At 40.6% G+C, this 17,751-nt stretch overlaps 1 protein-coding gene across 1 annotated transcript in view; it reads left to right on the top strand.

Moving 5' to 3' along the window:
* LRIT1 (leucine rich repeat, Ig-like and transmembrane domains 1) overlaps nt 1–17,751 on the top strand; it is a 68,285-nt gene that overhangs the window by 21,462 nt on the left and 29,072 nt on the right. Inside the window, exons 2-3 of the mRNA XM_073681458.1 lie at nt 3,552–4,018; nt 16,245–16,550. Of these exons, the coding sequence (XP_073537559.1) occupies nt 3,552–4,018; nt 16,245–16,550 (773 nt within the window). The remainder of the gene's footprint in view (nt 1–3,551; nt 4,019–16,244; nt 16,551–17,751) is intronic.

The raw sequence follows: 17,751 nt of genomic DNA on the forward strand, positions 1-17,751 counted from the left end.
TAATGTTAACTAAGTACACCATGATATTTTCATCTGCCAAAAGAGTGTCTGCTTGACCAGTACATCTATTTACCTTTAATTAAGATGATTAGAATGTATAACAGGCAATGCTTTTCAATACAATGTGTTTAATATTTTTTATGACATTCCATGGCAGAGGTACTGTATGTTAATGTATATGCACATAGCTACATAAATCTACGCTCGACGGCACTAAATGTAATGCCCTAACATGGTGTAGTGTAGATCACTTCCTGATCCATAAAATCACCAGCTTACTAACCTTGAGTTATTTGACATATTGTTAAATAGTGATCTACATAAATCTCATGGGGACCCATAGCAAAAGTCCTAATTGCCCGCTTCCTCACCACAATTCCCCAAAAATGTTCAGTGGATTAGGGGGGGGCATCTCTTTTTGATTTCACCCCGCAGTCTCAACAATCCAACACCACACATGAACAATGCTACCACATTGACCCCAACACCGAATAATGTTCTCACAGTGGCCCCCAACACAGTATACTGCCTCCCACAGAATGATACCTCTAAAATGTCTTCCCCACATTGAGTTTCTCATAGTTTCCCCATACACAATATGATGGCCCCAAAAGCCCCCCACACACAGTATAATGACCCCACAACCCCACATGCAACATCATGATTACCACAGCCCCCAACATAGTGTTATAACCACCATATGTTCCAACTGCCGATCTTTTTTTCTCTGAGAGATAAGCCACTGCCAGACTCCTCTAGCAGTGGCTTTCTCATAGAGAACACGGGAGCACTCGGTCAAGTGGTCTGTTTATGGGAAAGCTGGAAGAGATAGCACTCAAACAAACAATCATTTGGCTAACAGCTATTGAACATGTCTGGGACCTTTAGGAGCTATTACTATAATGAGATTATTCTATCTGCTCTTTTTATAATCAAGTTAGGAGATATTGCAAGGGGACATACTCTATATTCAGAAAAAATAAATATTTGCCATTAAAATAATTTTTTAAAGTAAGATTGTGAATCTTTTTGCTAATGTCTGTTGTCTTGGTTTATTTATTAACTACATACATTTAAAGGTATTTGTAAAATATTACACTTCTCAACATTGAAATTGCAACACCAAGAAAGAAAAGTAATGAATTATGGAAATCACAGGAGCAATAAATATGTTAATGATTTGAATTTTTTTTTCCAATTTTTCATCATTTTCGTATCAGAACAATTTATTTAATATCGAATATGAGTTCCATGCAAAGAATTACACATACTTATGTGCTTTTGCTGCTCTGATTAAGGTTATTAATGCTCATCTGAAGAATGTTCTGCCACAATGAATACACTTGGGTACACAAATCATCAAGATCCACTACTGGCTGCTCTCTTTTCAATTGCCAACCAATGACATCCCATATGCACAATGGGAGACAAGTTATGAGATGCTGTAGGCCATTAAAGTACGATTAGGCGGCACAGGCTGCCTAAAACAGCACTAGCATGTTGAAAAATGGCTCGACTCTGGAGAAATCACCGATTCCATAAATCCAAATCATTGTAACACTGAGCTGTTAGCGTACTTGTAATTAAGTCTAGAGGGGTTCGTCTATGTAAATTATGCCACCCCACACCATAGTCCCAGGAATAGGACCAGTGTGATGTTCCCTCAAGAAGGCCTCTTCATGGCATTGCCCGCGTGGTCTCCACACCACTCTCTGGCTATTATTGCATCCAAAACAAAAGCGGGATGCATCATTGAAGAGATCAGACCTCCATTTCAGCCTCCATTGCTGCCTTGCTCTGCACCATGATAGCCACTGAGAGCAGTGGCATGAAATCAATTACACACCTCTAGCTGTATGCTTGGCTCGAAGCCCAATGTCATGCAAACGCCTTCTGATGGTTTGTGTAGATAGTATTTGACACAATAGGCTTGGTATGTGACATTTCACTTGTAGTACAGAGTAGATCAATCGTTGAACCAGTGGAATGGCCATTTCTCCAAAGTGTCCCAGGAGCCATTTTTCAACACCACAGCTCTAGGCCGCAGATTGCTAGTTTTACTGTGAGAAGCCTGTGTGGCCTAAATGTACTATTAATGCCAACATCATCTCTGAACTTGTATCCAATAGAGCACATCTGGGACGTCATTAGTCAGCAATTGTAAAGAGAGCTACCAGCAGCGGATCTTAATAAATTGACCATGTGCATTCAATGTGGCACATCATTCCTCAGATCGCCAATAATAACCTCATTGATAGCAGCCAAGGCTTGTATGTGGGCAATTTTGAGGCGTGTATTCATAGTAGATTCTTTAAGATGGAGAACTGATTTCAAGATTCAGTCTGGCCCAGCACAATGATAAAAGTCTGTTGAACTTTTGACTAATTTGTATGGGGGCCTCCTGACTATCAACCGACAGCAAATATTGGGGTTATAATGTAAGGGCATGTTCATTTTCAAAATGCCCTATAATTTTTTTCCCTATCATAAAAAAATGAAGTAATCTTTAGTTTCTTATTATCTTCTTACATTTAAAAAAAGAACAAAAAAAAACAATTTAACAGGTACGGTCAGGTAAGGTGAAGTACATGTTCATTATGAAGATGAGAGATTCTCTTATTTCGAGTCTTTTCATATTTGTATAAAATTCATGAAGACAAAACCCTATTATTAAAACCTAACTTTTATTAGATAAATTGAAAAATCCTTTTATAGACCTAGAATTCCAAAACATTGACAAAATAGAGCCACACAAGGGAGTTATGTAGATGACAAAAATTATCCTATTCCATGCAGTATATATGATAAATGAATGTACTGTCTACTATCTGTACTATATATATGTATGTGGAAGTGCAGCCAGTATGCTGCCATGTTATTCCTCCAGTGGCTGGTCCATAGCGCGGGAGCGCTGCCGGTAAGCTGACAAATTCTCCCTTGAGCTTTTGGTCCGCAGTGGTTTTTGTTTTTGTTTTTATTTTTTATTTGCTTTGCAGATTCCATAATAAATGACAACAAATGATTAAAAGGTATTGCATGCTGGGCTATTTTTTTAATTTAATGATGCACCACCAATGTCCATTATACAATAGATACAGGACTCCGGATTTTCTCACCTGCGGTGTTGCACAGTACAGCTCCGTCGACTGTATAGTGGCCGCGGCGACTATGTAGCTGACACAGCTGTGCAGTTCCACAGCTGGGAACTTCTGGTTGGCACCTGGAATAACTGATCGACGGGGATGCCAGGTGTTGCACCCTGACCAATCAAATACTGATGATCTATCCCAAGGATAGGTCATCAATGTAAAAGTCCCAGACAATCACTCTAACTACAATTGGAATTGTTTTACTTGATAAAAACTCCATGATAGTAGGAACCTTTTATAATATCATAATCCTATTTTTCATATTCAATTGTCAACTAGAAACCAGCTTCCATACCACATTTCTTAGCTTCAAAGAGCTAACTTACAGTCTGCTGATTTGATATCTCATCAGATTTATTCTTTTTTTGTATTGACCATATTTTAAATTTTTTCACTTTACAGGGAAGTACTTTGCAATGACCCTGAGATGACCTTGACACCAGTGAATATCCCTACAGACACTTTTAAACTTCGTATAGAAAAGACCTCTATCAGGCGTGTTCAAGGAGAAGCTTTTCAAAAACTCTCTAACCTTGAGTTTCTTTGGATGCCCTATAATTCAGTATTTAGCTTGAGTCTGGTCACGTTACGAGGACTCCGTAAACTTCAAGAACTTAGATTGGATGGAAATGATCTCATATCCTTTCCTTGGGAATCTCTTGCCAGCACACCCAGACTAAGGCTGCTTGACTTGCACAATAATGAGCTATCCTCCATACCTAAAGATGCGGCTCGCTACATGAAAAATATAACCTACCTGGATTTGTCCAGCAATAAACTCCTGACGCTTCCTCAAGAACTTATTGCTTCTTGGCTTAATCTACACTCTACATCATATTTTTCAAATGATCATTCCACTCTAATTCTTGGTAAGTAAAAGTAATAAGATTTATGCTAAAGACAATTTGTAACATTTTATCATACAAATTAAACACCTTATTGACCGCCGATATGCCTTCTTACTGTGGCCATTAAGAGTCCTAATTCCTCAGCGGCGCATTTTTACAGGGCTGAGGAATAATATTGGAGGCAGGCTGAGTGGGTGTCATCTTATGTTAGAGTTGACAAGAAATGCGCAACTATTATGGCGATACAAAGACATCATTTTTTGTAAAAAAAATTTAGTGTGCAAAACGAACTATACAAAAAAAAAATCAAAATAAATCTGGTATCATTATAATCCGAAGAATTAAATTGGCATATCACTTTTACTGCATGGTAAATGCCATAAAAAAATCTAATAAACATAATTCCTTAATTGCTGTTGTTTGTTTATTATAGCTACAAAAAAAATTGTAATTGAAAGTAATGAAAATATGTAATGTACCCCAAAATGGCACAAATAAAAACTCATTCCATAAACAACAAGCCCTCATAGAGCTCTGTCTGCAGAAAATAAAAACATTCTCTCAAAATGGGCCAATGCAAAATCTTTTTTTTTTTTTTTAAGTGATTTTAGCATTCAAAAGTAGCAAAACATAAAAAACAACATTATAAATCTGGTATCGGTAATGGCCAGAAGAATAAAGTTGTCATATACTGCATGGTTAATGGTGCAAAAAAATTTCTAAAATAAAATTCCTTAACTGCTGTTAATTTGCTCATTCTGCCTCCCAAAAGTCAGAATAAGAGTCAGTTCACATTTATCTGTACTGTAAGCTGAACACTTGCATCAGGCTTTAAAACTAAATCCATGAAAAACATGATTCATACTGAGCCCCTGACAGAACAAGTCAGTAAAATGAAGCAGGAAGAATTACTTTGGACTCCATCTGGCCTCTTTTCCAGCTGTATCGTAAAGCATGGTCAACCAGAGTTTCACGAATGCTCAAAAAGACTGGAATAGAGGCCAAACAGAATCCAAAGTGACTCCATCTGTTTTGACATGAATCACCTGGATTTAGATGGAAACTCTGACATAAGTGCTCAGCGTAGATCACAGTATAAATTTGAACCTAGCCATAAAAGTGAGCAAAATTTTTTAATTAGCTCAAAGTAGTACCAATGAAAACTTCAATTCATCCCTCAAAAAACGAACCCTCTTCTCAGTTCCATTATCTTTCAATAGAAAATTAGGAAGTTTTGATGTTACTGGTACCACAAATGCTGTGGAAAAGTGACTTGGCTCCCCTTAGAAATCCTTACATCCAAATCCAGGCTCTCAAATCCAAATTGTCCCCCCCTCCTTTGAGCCCCACAATGTGCCCAAACTACTGTTGGCATCCACATGTGTGGTATTGTGGTAGCAGAAAGAATTCACTTAGCAATTTATGGGGTATGTGACTCCAGATGCACAATCTGGACACTCTAAACTGGCATATTTGTAATTTTCACTAATTTCTGGAAAAAAACTGTGAGATCACTACGCCCTTACATGAATTCCCAGATGGGTGTAATGGTCAAAATTGGGTCACATTAGCGAGCTTCTGATGTTCTGGCACATTGCATCTTTGCAAACGGTATTCACAAACTATTCTAGCAAAATATATGCTCCAAACGTTAAATATAGCACACATAGTGTATTGTCACATTCAGTAAAAATTGCTATTTTTTCCTATTCCTTCTTGTGAAAATGAAAAACTTTGGGCTGAAGCAACACTTTAGTGGAAAAAACATCATTTTTCGTTTTCAATAGCCAATGCTATAAAATTCTTTGATGCACCTGTAGGTTCAAAATTCTCACCACAAGGTAGAAAAATGTCTTGAGTGGTGTAGTTGACAAACTGGGGTCACTTGTGAAAGGTTTCTGCTGCTTTAGCACCTCAAGCTGCTAATGCAACATACCGTCTGTAATCTATTATAGTCAAATTTGTGCTCCAAAAGTCAAACAGTGTTTTGTCCCTTCTGAGCCCTGCCGTGTGCCCAAACAGCAGTTTCTGACCATATATGGGTTATCACTACATTTAAGAGAAATCGTGTAACAAATAATATAGTCCATTTTCTTCATTTACCCCTTGTGAAAATGAACAATTTGGTGCTAAAGCAATATTTTTGCAGAAAAATATAATTTTTCATTTCACAATGATAATTCCTGTGAAGTACCTGAAGACTATCAAACTTCCTGACAGAAGTTTTGAATGCTGACAGGCATGGAATTTTTAAAATCATACCACTTTTGAGATGTTGAATGTATAGGCCAACCAAAGTCACTTTAAAAGTGAATTTGATTGCTAAAAAAGATTTTGAAAATTTCCTTGAAAAAAATGAAAATGTCCTGCTAAAAAATTAAGCCTTCTAACATCCAAATAACATAAAAGGAAGTTTGAAAAAAGATGCCAACATAAAGTAGTTATAACACAAATGTTTTTTTATTAAAGCAAAGAGTGAAAAACCACGCTTACCTTAAAATGACTTATAAAATAGTGGTATATTGTATATAAATGAATAGGGTAAGTAATGCACATACAAGAGTATCCAAGGTTAAATTATTCCAATGCTTACAGTAAATTGCGAAAGTATTCACCCCCTTGGCATTTTTTGTGTTATGCTACTTTGCAACCTAGAATTTCACTCTTTTTTTGAGGGTTTGCATCAGTTCATGTAAAGAACATGCCTACAACTGTGAACATTTGGTTTCTTTTTATTGTGAAGCAAATTACAAATAGGACACAATAACTGAAGATTTCAGTGTGCATAACTATTCACCCCCCTAAAGTCAGTACTTTGTAGAGCCTTCTTTTGCAGCAATTACAGCTGCAAGTCGCTTGGATAAATCTCTATGAGATTTCCACATCTTGCCACTGGGGTTTTTGCCCATTCCTCAAGGCAAAACTGCTCCAGCTCCTTCAAGTCAGATGGTTTCCTCTGGTGAACAGCAATCTTCAAGTCTGAGCACAAATTCGCAATTGGATTAAAGTCTGGGCTTTGGCTAGGCCACTCCAAAACATTTACACATTTCCCCTTAAACCACTCGAGTGTTGCTTTAGCAGTATGCTTTAGGCCATTGACTTGTTGAAAGGTTAACCTCCATCCTAGTCTGAAATCACTGGCAGACTGAAAAATGTTTTGCTCAAGAACTTCCCTGTATTTCACACCATCCATCTTCCCCTTGACTCGGCCCATTGTTCCTGTCCCTGCTGCTGAAAAACATCCCCATAGCATGATGCTACCACCACCATGTTTCACTGTAGGGATGGTGTTCTTGGGCTGATGACCTTTTTGGTTTGTTGCCAGACATAACGTTTACCTTGCTGGTCAAAAAGTTAAATTTTGGAACCTTCCTACATACATTTGGGGAGTCTCCCACATGTTTTTTGGCAAACTCAAAATGACCCTCACAATTTTTGTGTGTAAGTAAAAGAGTAAAGGCTTTTTTTCTGTCCACTCTTCCATAAAGCAACCTCTATGGAATGTATGGCTTATTGTGGTCGTATGGACAGATACTTCAGTCTTTGCTTGGGAACTCTGCAGGTCTTTCAGGGTTAACTTTGGTCTCTGTGCTTCCCCTCTGATTAATGCCCTCCTTGTCCGGGCTGAGAGTTTTGGTGGGTGGCCATCTATTGGCAGGTTTGTTGTGGTACCATGTTATTTCCATTTGATGATAATTAGTGATGAGCGAGTATGTTCGGTTAACCCTTTCGCTGAGTATACTCGGCCGAGCACCGAGTATTTATAGAATGCTCGGGCTTTAAGTTTTCGTCGCTCCGTGAACATGATTTGCGACTGTTTGACAGATTTAATACATGTGAGGAAAGACTGTTTTTCCAGCATTCTTCACAAGTATTAAATCTGTCAAACAGTTGCAAATCATGTTCACAGAGTGACGAAAACTTAAAGGCCGAGCAGTCTATAAATACTCGGTGCTCGGCCGACTATACTCGGCGAAAGGGTTAACCGAACATACTCGCTCATCACTAATGATAATGGATTTGATTGTGCTCGGGGGATCTTCTGAGATTGGGTTATTTTTTTATAACCCGAACCTTCAATGTGTTCATAGTTCATAGTGTTGTTTGGTTAGTGGTGCGTCTTGCTTAATCGCATTGCAGCCTCTGAGGTCTTTCACAAAAGGTGTGTATATAGTGACAGACCATGTGACCCTAAGGCTGCGTGCCCACTATGCATTTTTCAAGCGTTTTTGCCACGGAATTTCCGCAGCGAAAACGCTTAAAAAACGCTTGGTAATACGTGCCCCATGGTCCCCAATGATAATCCGCATGTGCTGTGCACATGCTGCTGAAATTTCAGCTACGGATTATCATTGCGGAAAAATACGCAGCATGTCCATTAATTTTGCGGCCTCGCAGCTTAATTGCCACCATTGACTTGCATTGAATTGCATAATATCTGCATGGGCACATGTGCCCATGCGGATGTCATGCGGTTCAATGTGCGGATGGTACCCGCGTCTGGAGAAGAGGAGGCTTTCCTCCAGAATTGGGTACCATAGAACCTGTTAAAAAAGAATTTAAAATAAAAAATAAAGATTATACTTACCTTCCGATGGCCCTCGGCGGTTTCTCTACTACGTCCAGTCTGTTGTACGGCTCGCGATGGTCTAAAAGGACCTGCGGTGACGTCATTTAGTCATGTGACAGGTCACACGACCCCTGATGTCGGCGGTCGCGTGACCTGTCACATGACTAAATGACGTCATAAAAGCTCATTTCACACCACAGCGAACCGTACAACAGACCGGACATAGCGGAGAAAACACCGGGGGGCATCGGTATTATGATCTGCAACAAGTACTAAGGAAAGAAAGGGGAAAGCTATCCCTACAGTAAGACTAAGCTGAATCCCTACAATGTAGCGGGCTGTCTGTTCCTTGCGAACAGACCCGCCTTAGTCCTCTGCTAGTCTGAACGAAGACCTAATGCATAAAGGGAAGGGGTCCCTAAAAGAACTAAGGACTGGAAAAAAATGGGACACCTCCTGAACAGAGAAGGTTGTTGCAGAATACAAAAAGATAAACTGACAAAAAGGTACTAAAGGTCCCGGAAGGACCAAGCGAACTGTCAGAGATAGTCACAGAAGCACCTGGCTAGAAAAACAGTCAATCAACACTAAAGTCCAGCACAGCCAAAAGGGCGGAGCTGGAATATAAAGGCAGATGGTCACATGACCGCAAAACACAAGATGGAAAAAACAAACAGGAGGGTTCTAATAGTACCCCCTCTTTTATAAGGATCCTCCGGATCCTCCAGGCCCAGGCCTGTCCGGAAGCCTCTTGTGGAAAGCTCTAACAAGCCTAGGAGCAGAGATATCATCTGCCCTTACCCAGGTGTTATCTTCGGGAAGGAAACCTTTCCAGGAGACGAGATACTGTAATCTCCCTCTATGCCATCTAGAATTCAAGATACGAGAAATTTCATATTTGCAGTCTTCCACCACAGGAGGCACTGTGACAGTGGCATCCCTATCTGATACATCAGCTTTTTTCAACAAGGAAACATGAAACACAGGATTAATCTTCCAGGAAGTAGGGACATCCAACCTAACCGCAGACGGGTTAACAACCTGAAGCACTTTAAATGGACCCTCCACCGCAAGTTCCTTGAGGTCAACCAAACCATTTCACCCACAGTAAACAAAACCTCCTTAGGTTTCCTGTCAAAATACTTCTTAGACTTCTTGTTAGTCTCTTGAAGGTTGCAGCGTACATCAGTCCAAACTCTCTCCAAATCACCGGAAAAATTCTCCTCCTCCAGCACCGCCAACTCCAATTTGGAGAACGAACTAAAAGACGCATGTTTCCCAGTACAACAAAAAAAAAGAGAACACCCAACTGAGGAGGATTTATGATTGTTATGAGCAAATTCTGCGAGAGGCAGAAACTGAGACCACACCTCTTGATTGTCCGCCACAAAACAACGCAAAAACTGTTCTACATCCTGTTTTTTTCTTTCCGTCTGTCCATTAGACTCAGGATGATACCCAGACAAAAATGACAAATGGACTCCCAACCTGTCACAAAAAGCACGCCAAAAGCGAGCCACAAACTGACATCCTCTATCAGAAACAATATCCGTGGGAATGCCATGAAGCTTGACAATCTCCTTAACAAACGCCTTAGCGAGTGTCTTGGCGCAGGGCAACTAAATGAATGGAATGAAATTACACATCTTACTAAAACGGTCCACGACCACACAGATGACAGCAAAACCCTTGGACACAGGCAGATCAGTAATAAAATCCATTGTGAGATGCGTCCAAGGCGCACTAGGAACCTCCAGAGGGCAAAGCAAACCCACAGCAGGAGTATGTGAAGCCTTTGACCTAGCACACACAGTACATTGACGCACCCACTTGATGACTTCTTTCTGCCATCCTGGCCACCAAAAACTGCGACTGATAAGTCTCTTAGTCTCAGAAATTCCTGGATGACCTGCCAACCAAGACTCATGACACTCCACAAACAAATCTATCCTAAAGGTTCTAGGCACGAAAAACCTCCCATGGGGACTGTTAGATGGAGCATCATCTTGAGCTTTCAGAATCCCATTCTCCAAAATGGAGTCCAATGCCGTCACCACAACTCCTTTCTGTAAAATGCTCTCCTCCTCCTCGGCACCAACCGTAGGAGAGAAGCTGCGAGATAAAGCATTGGCTTTAATATTCTTAGTATCAGGGATATAGGTCACAGAAAAATGAAACCGAGAAAAAAAAAGTGCCCACCTAGCTTGACGGGCATTCAAGCGCTTGGCAGCATCCAGATAGATCAAATTCTTATGATCTGTGAAAACCTGAATAGGAAATCTAGCGCCTTCCAAAAAATGATGCCAATGTTCAAACGCGAGTTTAATAGCCAGCAACTCCCGATTTCCAACATCATAATTCAGTTCGATTTCCGAATTTTTTTTTTCGAAAAGAAGGCACAAGGATGTACTCCATCCCTGTTCTCCTTAGACAAAACTGCTTCGATCCCCACCGATGAAGCATTGACCTCGACCAAAAAAGGCTTGGTCTCATCAGACTGCATAAGGATAGGGGCAGAACTGAACCTCTCTTTGAGATACTTAAATGCTTCAATGGCCTCAGTAGTCCACTGGACCGTATTCGCACCTTTCCTGGTGAGATCGGTTTGAGGCTTAACAATTACTGAAAAATTCTTAATGAATTTCCTGTAATAATTGTCAAAACCCAAAAATCTCTGTATAGATTTCAAACCAATAGGCCTAGGCCATTCCTGCACAGCCTGAACCTTCACCGGGTCCATCTGAAAGCCCTCGCTGGAGACAATGTAGCCCAAAAAACTAATTTTCTGCACAGCGAACTCACATTTCTCCAGCTTAGCAAAGAGTGAATTATCACTCAATAACTGCAAAACTTCACGTACACTCTGCCAATGGGACTCTAGATCTGGCGAATAAATCAAAATGTCATCTAAATACACAACCACATTCTTACCAATCAAAGGTTCTGAGAAAAATGCAGTGCATTGGTAAGACCAAAAGGCATCACCAGATTTTCAAAATGAGCTACCGGAGTGTTAAAAGCAGTTTTCCATTCATCACCCTCCTTCACTCGTAACAAATTGTATGCATGACTAAATGACGTCACCGCAGGTCCTTTTAGACCATCGCGAGCCGTACAACAGACTGGACGTAGCCAGGGGCCATCGGAAGGTAAGTATAATCTTTATTTTTGATTTTAAATTCTTTTTTTAACAGGTTCTATGGTACCCAAGTCTGGAGGAAAGCCTCCTCTTCGTCAGACGCGGGTACCATCTGCACATTGAACCGCATGACATCGGCATGGGCACATGTGCCCATGCGGATATTATGCAATTCAATGCAAGTCAATGGTGGCAATTACGCTGCGTGTCCGCAAAATTAATGGACATGCTGCGTATTTTTCCGCAATGATAATCCGCAGCTGAAATTTCAGCAGCATGTGCACAGCACATGTAAACCCCCGTCCTTTTTTTTAACAAAGAAAAATCCAACTGCCACAGGTGACTTAGAAGGTCTAATGTGACCAGCTGCCAGGCTAGTCTGTATGTACTCCTCCAAGGCCTTTCTTTCAGGGATAGTCAGATTAAACAAGCGACTCTTGGGAAGAGTAGCTCCCGGAACAAACTCAATGGCGCAATCATAATCCCTATGAGGAGGTAAAACTTGCGACTCCTCCTCTGAAAAAACCCTCCAAAAATCTTGAATAGGTACAGGTAATTCCCCTTTTTCCACAGCCGCAATGTGACCATTACAACATTTATCATAGCACTTCGGATTCCAAGACTTTATCATATTAGTAGACCAGTCCAGCAAAGGATTGTGCAGTTTTAACCAAGGAAATCCTTGAACAACCGGAGAGGGTAAATTATTTCTTGGTGAACTCCATTGATAGTGAGGGGAAATGCAGCAACCTTGGGAGTCATACATTTCAAGGGAATGTTATCAATTGCAATCACAGAAATAGGTGATGACAAAGGTTTGGATTTCAATTTAAGTTTTTCCAAAAACCCTTTATCAATCACATTAAGTGTTGAACCACAATCCACAAATACCTGAAATTCAATCAAATTTTCCTGCAAAGTAGTACTCCCTGAAAGAAATACTCCTGCAGAGCGCAAACAAGCTATACGGGCATACCTTCCCTTTTTTTTTTCTTTACTAAAATGAAGCTCACAATACTTAATCAAATGGTCAGCTTTACCACAATAAAGACGCAGTCCCTCGGCGAACCTCCGGTCTCTTTCCTGAGAGCGGAGCAACATCGCCCCAGCCTCCATCGGTTCTCCGCCGTCTGAGCAGATTTTCTACCTAGATCTCAGCCTCCCATCCACATGAACAGCTAATTGCATGGCATCCTGCAGAGTCTCAGGTGCAATTAGCAAATCCTTAACCCTTTCACTCAGACCAGCAAGAAATAGACATTTCAGTGCAGGATCATTCCATTTGACTTCTGAAGCCCACCTTCTAAAGTGTGTGCAATAAATCTCAGCATCATCTGACCCCTGATTCAAATGCCTGAGTTCTGCCTCAGCAGATGAGATTCGATCAGGATCGCCATATAATAGACCCATAGCATAAAAAAAATTCTTCTACCGACCTTAAGCATGGATCATTAAGTTAGAGAGAAAAGTCCCACACTTGTGGTTCATTGCGCAAAAGTGACATAATAAAATCAATTCGCTGTGATTCATTCCCAGAAGACCTTGGTCTCAAATGAAAATATAACAAACAAGCATTTTTAAAGGAAAAAAAATCTTGCTGTTTACTATAAAAAACATCAGGCAGTCCTACCTTGGGTTACACAAAATGCACTCCAGAACAGCTACTCACGTGTTGCTGGAGCTCGGCCACCTCCAGAGACAATCCCTGCAAGCACTGAGCCAAATCCTGGATGGAAGCCAAACTGATCCCCAAATTTCTTTCCTTTTAGTTTTTTGTTTTGACTGGACTTACTGTTATGATCTACAACAAGTACTAAGGAAAGAAAGGGGAATGCTATCCCTACAGTAAGACTAAGCTGAATCCTTACGAATCCTTACGATGTAGCGGGCTGTCTGTTCCTTGCGAACAGACCCGCTTTAGTCCTCGGCTAGTCTGAACGAAGACCTAATGCATAAAGGGAAGGGGTCCCTAAAAGAACTAAGGTCTGGAACAAAAATGGGACACCTCCTGAACAGAGAAGGTTGTTGCAGAATACAAAAAGATAAATTAACAAAAAGGTACTAAAGGTCCCAGAAGGACCAAGCGAACTGAAAGAGATAGGCACAGAAGCACCTGGCTAGCAAAACAGTCAAACAACACTGAAGTCCAGCACAGCCAAAAGTGCGAAGCTGGAATATAAAGGCAGATGGTCATGTGACCGCAAAACACAAGATGGAAAAAGCAAACAGGAGGGTTCTAACAATCGGAAGGGAAGTATAATCTTTATTTTTTACCATTTTTATTCTTTTTTTAACTATTAACTTGGTCACACTATATAAATCCATGCCGGTTGCATGGATTTATATAGTGTGACCAAGTTGTCAAGCGATGTCAAGTGATGCAATAATCGCTTGGAAAAGCGCTTGATAACCCGCATGCAGAAATGCATGCAAAAACGCTTGACAAAAGCTTCTACCTGGCAGGAAAAACGCATGTAAAATCTGCATGCGTTTTTCATACCAGTTAGATGGGGAAAAAATATGCAGCATTTCTGCATCGTGGGCACTTAGCCTTAGATTGCACACAGGTGGACTTCCTTTCACTAAGCATGTGACTTATGAAGGTAATTGCTTGCACCAGAAACTTTTAGAGACTTCATAGCAAAAGGGGCGAATGCACAAGCCAATTTTTAGTTATTTAATCCTATAAATGTAATTTATGCCTATATTTTTCTCACTTGAATTCATCATCTTAGACTATTAAGTGCTGATGCATCACACACAAATTGGATTACAAAAATATGTGAGCGCAGGTTATAATGCAACAAAATAGATAAAAATCCAAGGAGGGATGAATACTTTTGCAAGTCACTGTACCTATAATAAGAGGTGAATCCCAACTCCTTCCATGTGAGGGGTATTACACAGGTGTCCAATGATCAGAGATGATGGAAGAAGCACTGGTGTGGCGCAAATGAAGCATTCCTAGCTATGTATCAAATAGGTCAGTCCCCAAAAACAAAGTCTATCACGAGTGCACACTGCGGCATAGAACCAGGAGACCTCGGCGGGTGGCGTTCCTGGATCTGGTGTGTGATATCACTGACTCAATGGTACGGTGGCCTAGAAGAGGCAAAACACCAATGCATTTAAGAAAACTCCTTTTACTAATTTTTCTAAATTGTCATTAAACTTGATATATCTTAAGAAATAGACAAAAACATATTGATCCAAATGTAAAACAAAGTGTCACAAAAAACAATCTCAGAATCACTTGGATATCTAGAAACAAATGCTCCTTTGGTCCGACGCTTTTTCCTGACTTTACCTCAGGAAAAGGGCAATATAAAGGGTAGAAAACGGCAATTAACTGCTTTAAGACCTCCCTTGAAGCCCTTTTTAATGCAGACATGACCAATCATTCTTTACCCAATCTGCCATTGTTGAAGAATCAGATTTCCTTTCACATTAGAACAAAATAATGACAATAAAGTTAGTTGCCAGAATGTTCATTCTAAGCTGGAAATTTACTGTCAGCCCATTATGACAACATTGTGATATCACTGATATTTTTGATGCATTGACAAATGTCAATATAGGAACATGGGAGAGAAATTATCAACACCACATTCTTTCCAAAAATTTCCCATCAAAGAGACCTGACAGTACTCATGAGCAGAAAGCTTTTTGTCTTAAACCTAGACATCATTTGCAAAATTTACCTAGTCACTAACAATACCAAGATCAGCCCTAATCTTCTCCAAAGTCTTGCATTTTCTTTTTGTTCTTGATAGAGCTGCAATTGTCTTTGTCCAACTTGGAAATCTGTTTAGAAAAACACTCTGTGCAGATTCTCAGGTATTAGAAAACCTACAAACAAGAAAACAGAGTCACTCGTAGTAGGGGGTATCAAATCCAAATGATCTCGTATTGTAAGTATATAAACAGATACAGCACACTATATCAGGATAAAATAGTTGTTTTATTAGATATACCATCATAAAAATTGAATAAAAATAAATATGTATTAGGGTGGAAAAACTTACAGAAGGAAGAGGCCAGCTCAAGTTTTATGGAACACTGCATATACTGTAAGGCACAGAAATGTTAGAGCAAAAATTGCTTATTTAATGAATTGCACATTGGCACAGAAATTTCCCCAAATGTCAGTGTGCAGAGGGTTTGCCAGTTTGGAACTACATATTTATTGGTATGGTCACTTGACTCTTTGCCATTGGGTAATTCATTGGTTCTATAGCCAATGTGCAATTCTTTACAAGTAACTGATGTAGTTTTTTAACATTTTGTACTCTTTACAACCTGAACCCCAACCACCCTTTACATGCTCATTTATGTTTGTTTTATGCAATTTATATGATAATGTATCTAATAAAATTATAATTTCACCCTGATATTAGTATACAGTGTATGTATTTGAGTATACAGATTCTCAAGTTCATAAAACTACATAAGACGTTAACTAATAAGAAAAGTTTGTGATTCAGTAATAAAAAAGATGTAAAACCAATGCTCCAAATAAAATGTCCTTTTATTTTCAGGTCTGCAGGACAACCCTTGGTTATGTGATTGCAGCCTATATGAAATGGTTCATTTTCTCAACTTCCCATCTCCATCAGTAGCTTTTATAGAGCCCCGCCTAAAGTGCTATTCACCACGCAGCCTTGCTGGAGTACCATTCAATCAAGTGGAGTTGAGGAAATGTCAGAGCCCAGTAATTCACACTTCTGTGGCAAAGCTCAAGACAATGATTGGCAGTACAGTCCTATTACGATGTGGCACCATAGGTATCCCAATCCCAGAACTGAGCTGGAGAAGAGCTGATGGGAACCAAATTAATGGAACAGGTAAGAACGTTTACCAACTGCCATTTCTTCTCTTTATGATGCTTGTGACTTCCAATAGACCCATAAAGATTATTTTAAAATGCTTCGACATCTGCTTTGATCTAAATGATCATTTAAAAAGTGAATACACTATTAGTAAAATAATAAATCTCCTTATAAAGGCCCAGAAAATCCATTACCTAGAGAATAAAAGATAATGAAACCATTTAAAGATGAGCACATCAATTCGATGTGAATTGAATTCATGAAAACTTTGAAAAAAAATGACAAATCCTAGGAAAATTGATCAATTTGAAATTTGATATGTGTAAAAAAAAATTGGCAAGATCACAGTCCAGCCACCATTTTACACATTGCAAAATATTGTGACGCGCCCCCTGGGCCATGGGGTACCCGGTGCCGGGCCGGTAAATGCTCGGGGATGTCACAATGGCGGTGACCCGGTCCGTGACCCTGGGCGGTCATTCAATAGGGAATTATTTACAGGGGATTTATATACAAAGTTCGTGACGCCACCTGTGGTATGCGGCTAAGGGAGCCGCCGCTGCGGAGCAGGTCCTCTGGAGCGGATGTTACTGCAGCAGGGATGGTGTGGCTTTCCACAGTTAGAGCTTAGCTCCAGGGCAGTGTAGATGTTATGGGTTGTGCTGGGCATTGTATTGCAGGGGGTGATGGTGCAGACAATAATCACAGAGACAGTGGGGTGCAGTCTTCCGAGTTTACTCACAGTTGTTAAGTTCCTCAGGTTGCACTGTCCAGCTTACTGCCTCCCATGTCGTGCTGCGGTCACCAAGCAGGGGTTCAGCAATCCCCAGATAGTTCAGGAGCACTTAACGGGACCCCTTTCTGTGTGCCTTTCTCAGTCGTCTTCCTGCGCTGGCTCTCACCCTCCTGCCCTGCGCCTCGCAACCAGTGTCCCAATCCGGTAGCCTCGGGTCTGGTTGGGCGACCTGCAGTACCCTGGACCCTCTGTGGCCACCTTCTCAGCGATATAGTTGCTTATGTGGCCACTGCACCTTGCAAGTACAGCAGCCTCCGGTTCCTAGCTGAGCCTTGTAGTTCTCCACTAGTTAAAGGGCCGGTCCCCTCTGCGGCTTGATCCCTCCACCGCCTGGCAGATTCGGACGTACCGGTGGCCTCCAGCACTGCCCATACCCCTGGGATCCCTTCTGTTCCTGGAGCCCTTCTCCTGCTCCCTCTC

This window comes from Phyllobates terribilis, unplaced genomic scaffold, assembly GCF_046119375.1.
Source record: "Phyllobates terribilis strain yellow unplaced genomic scaffold, ASM4611937v1 Scaffold_5__5_contigs__length_657084704, whole genome shotgun sequence".
Taxonomy (NCBI): Eukaryota; Metazoa; Chordata; class Amphibia; order Anura; family Dendrobatidae; genus Phyllobates; species Phyllobates terribilis.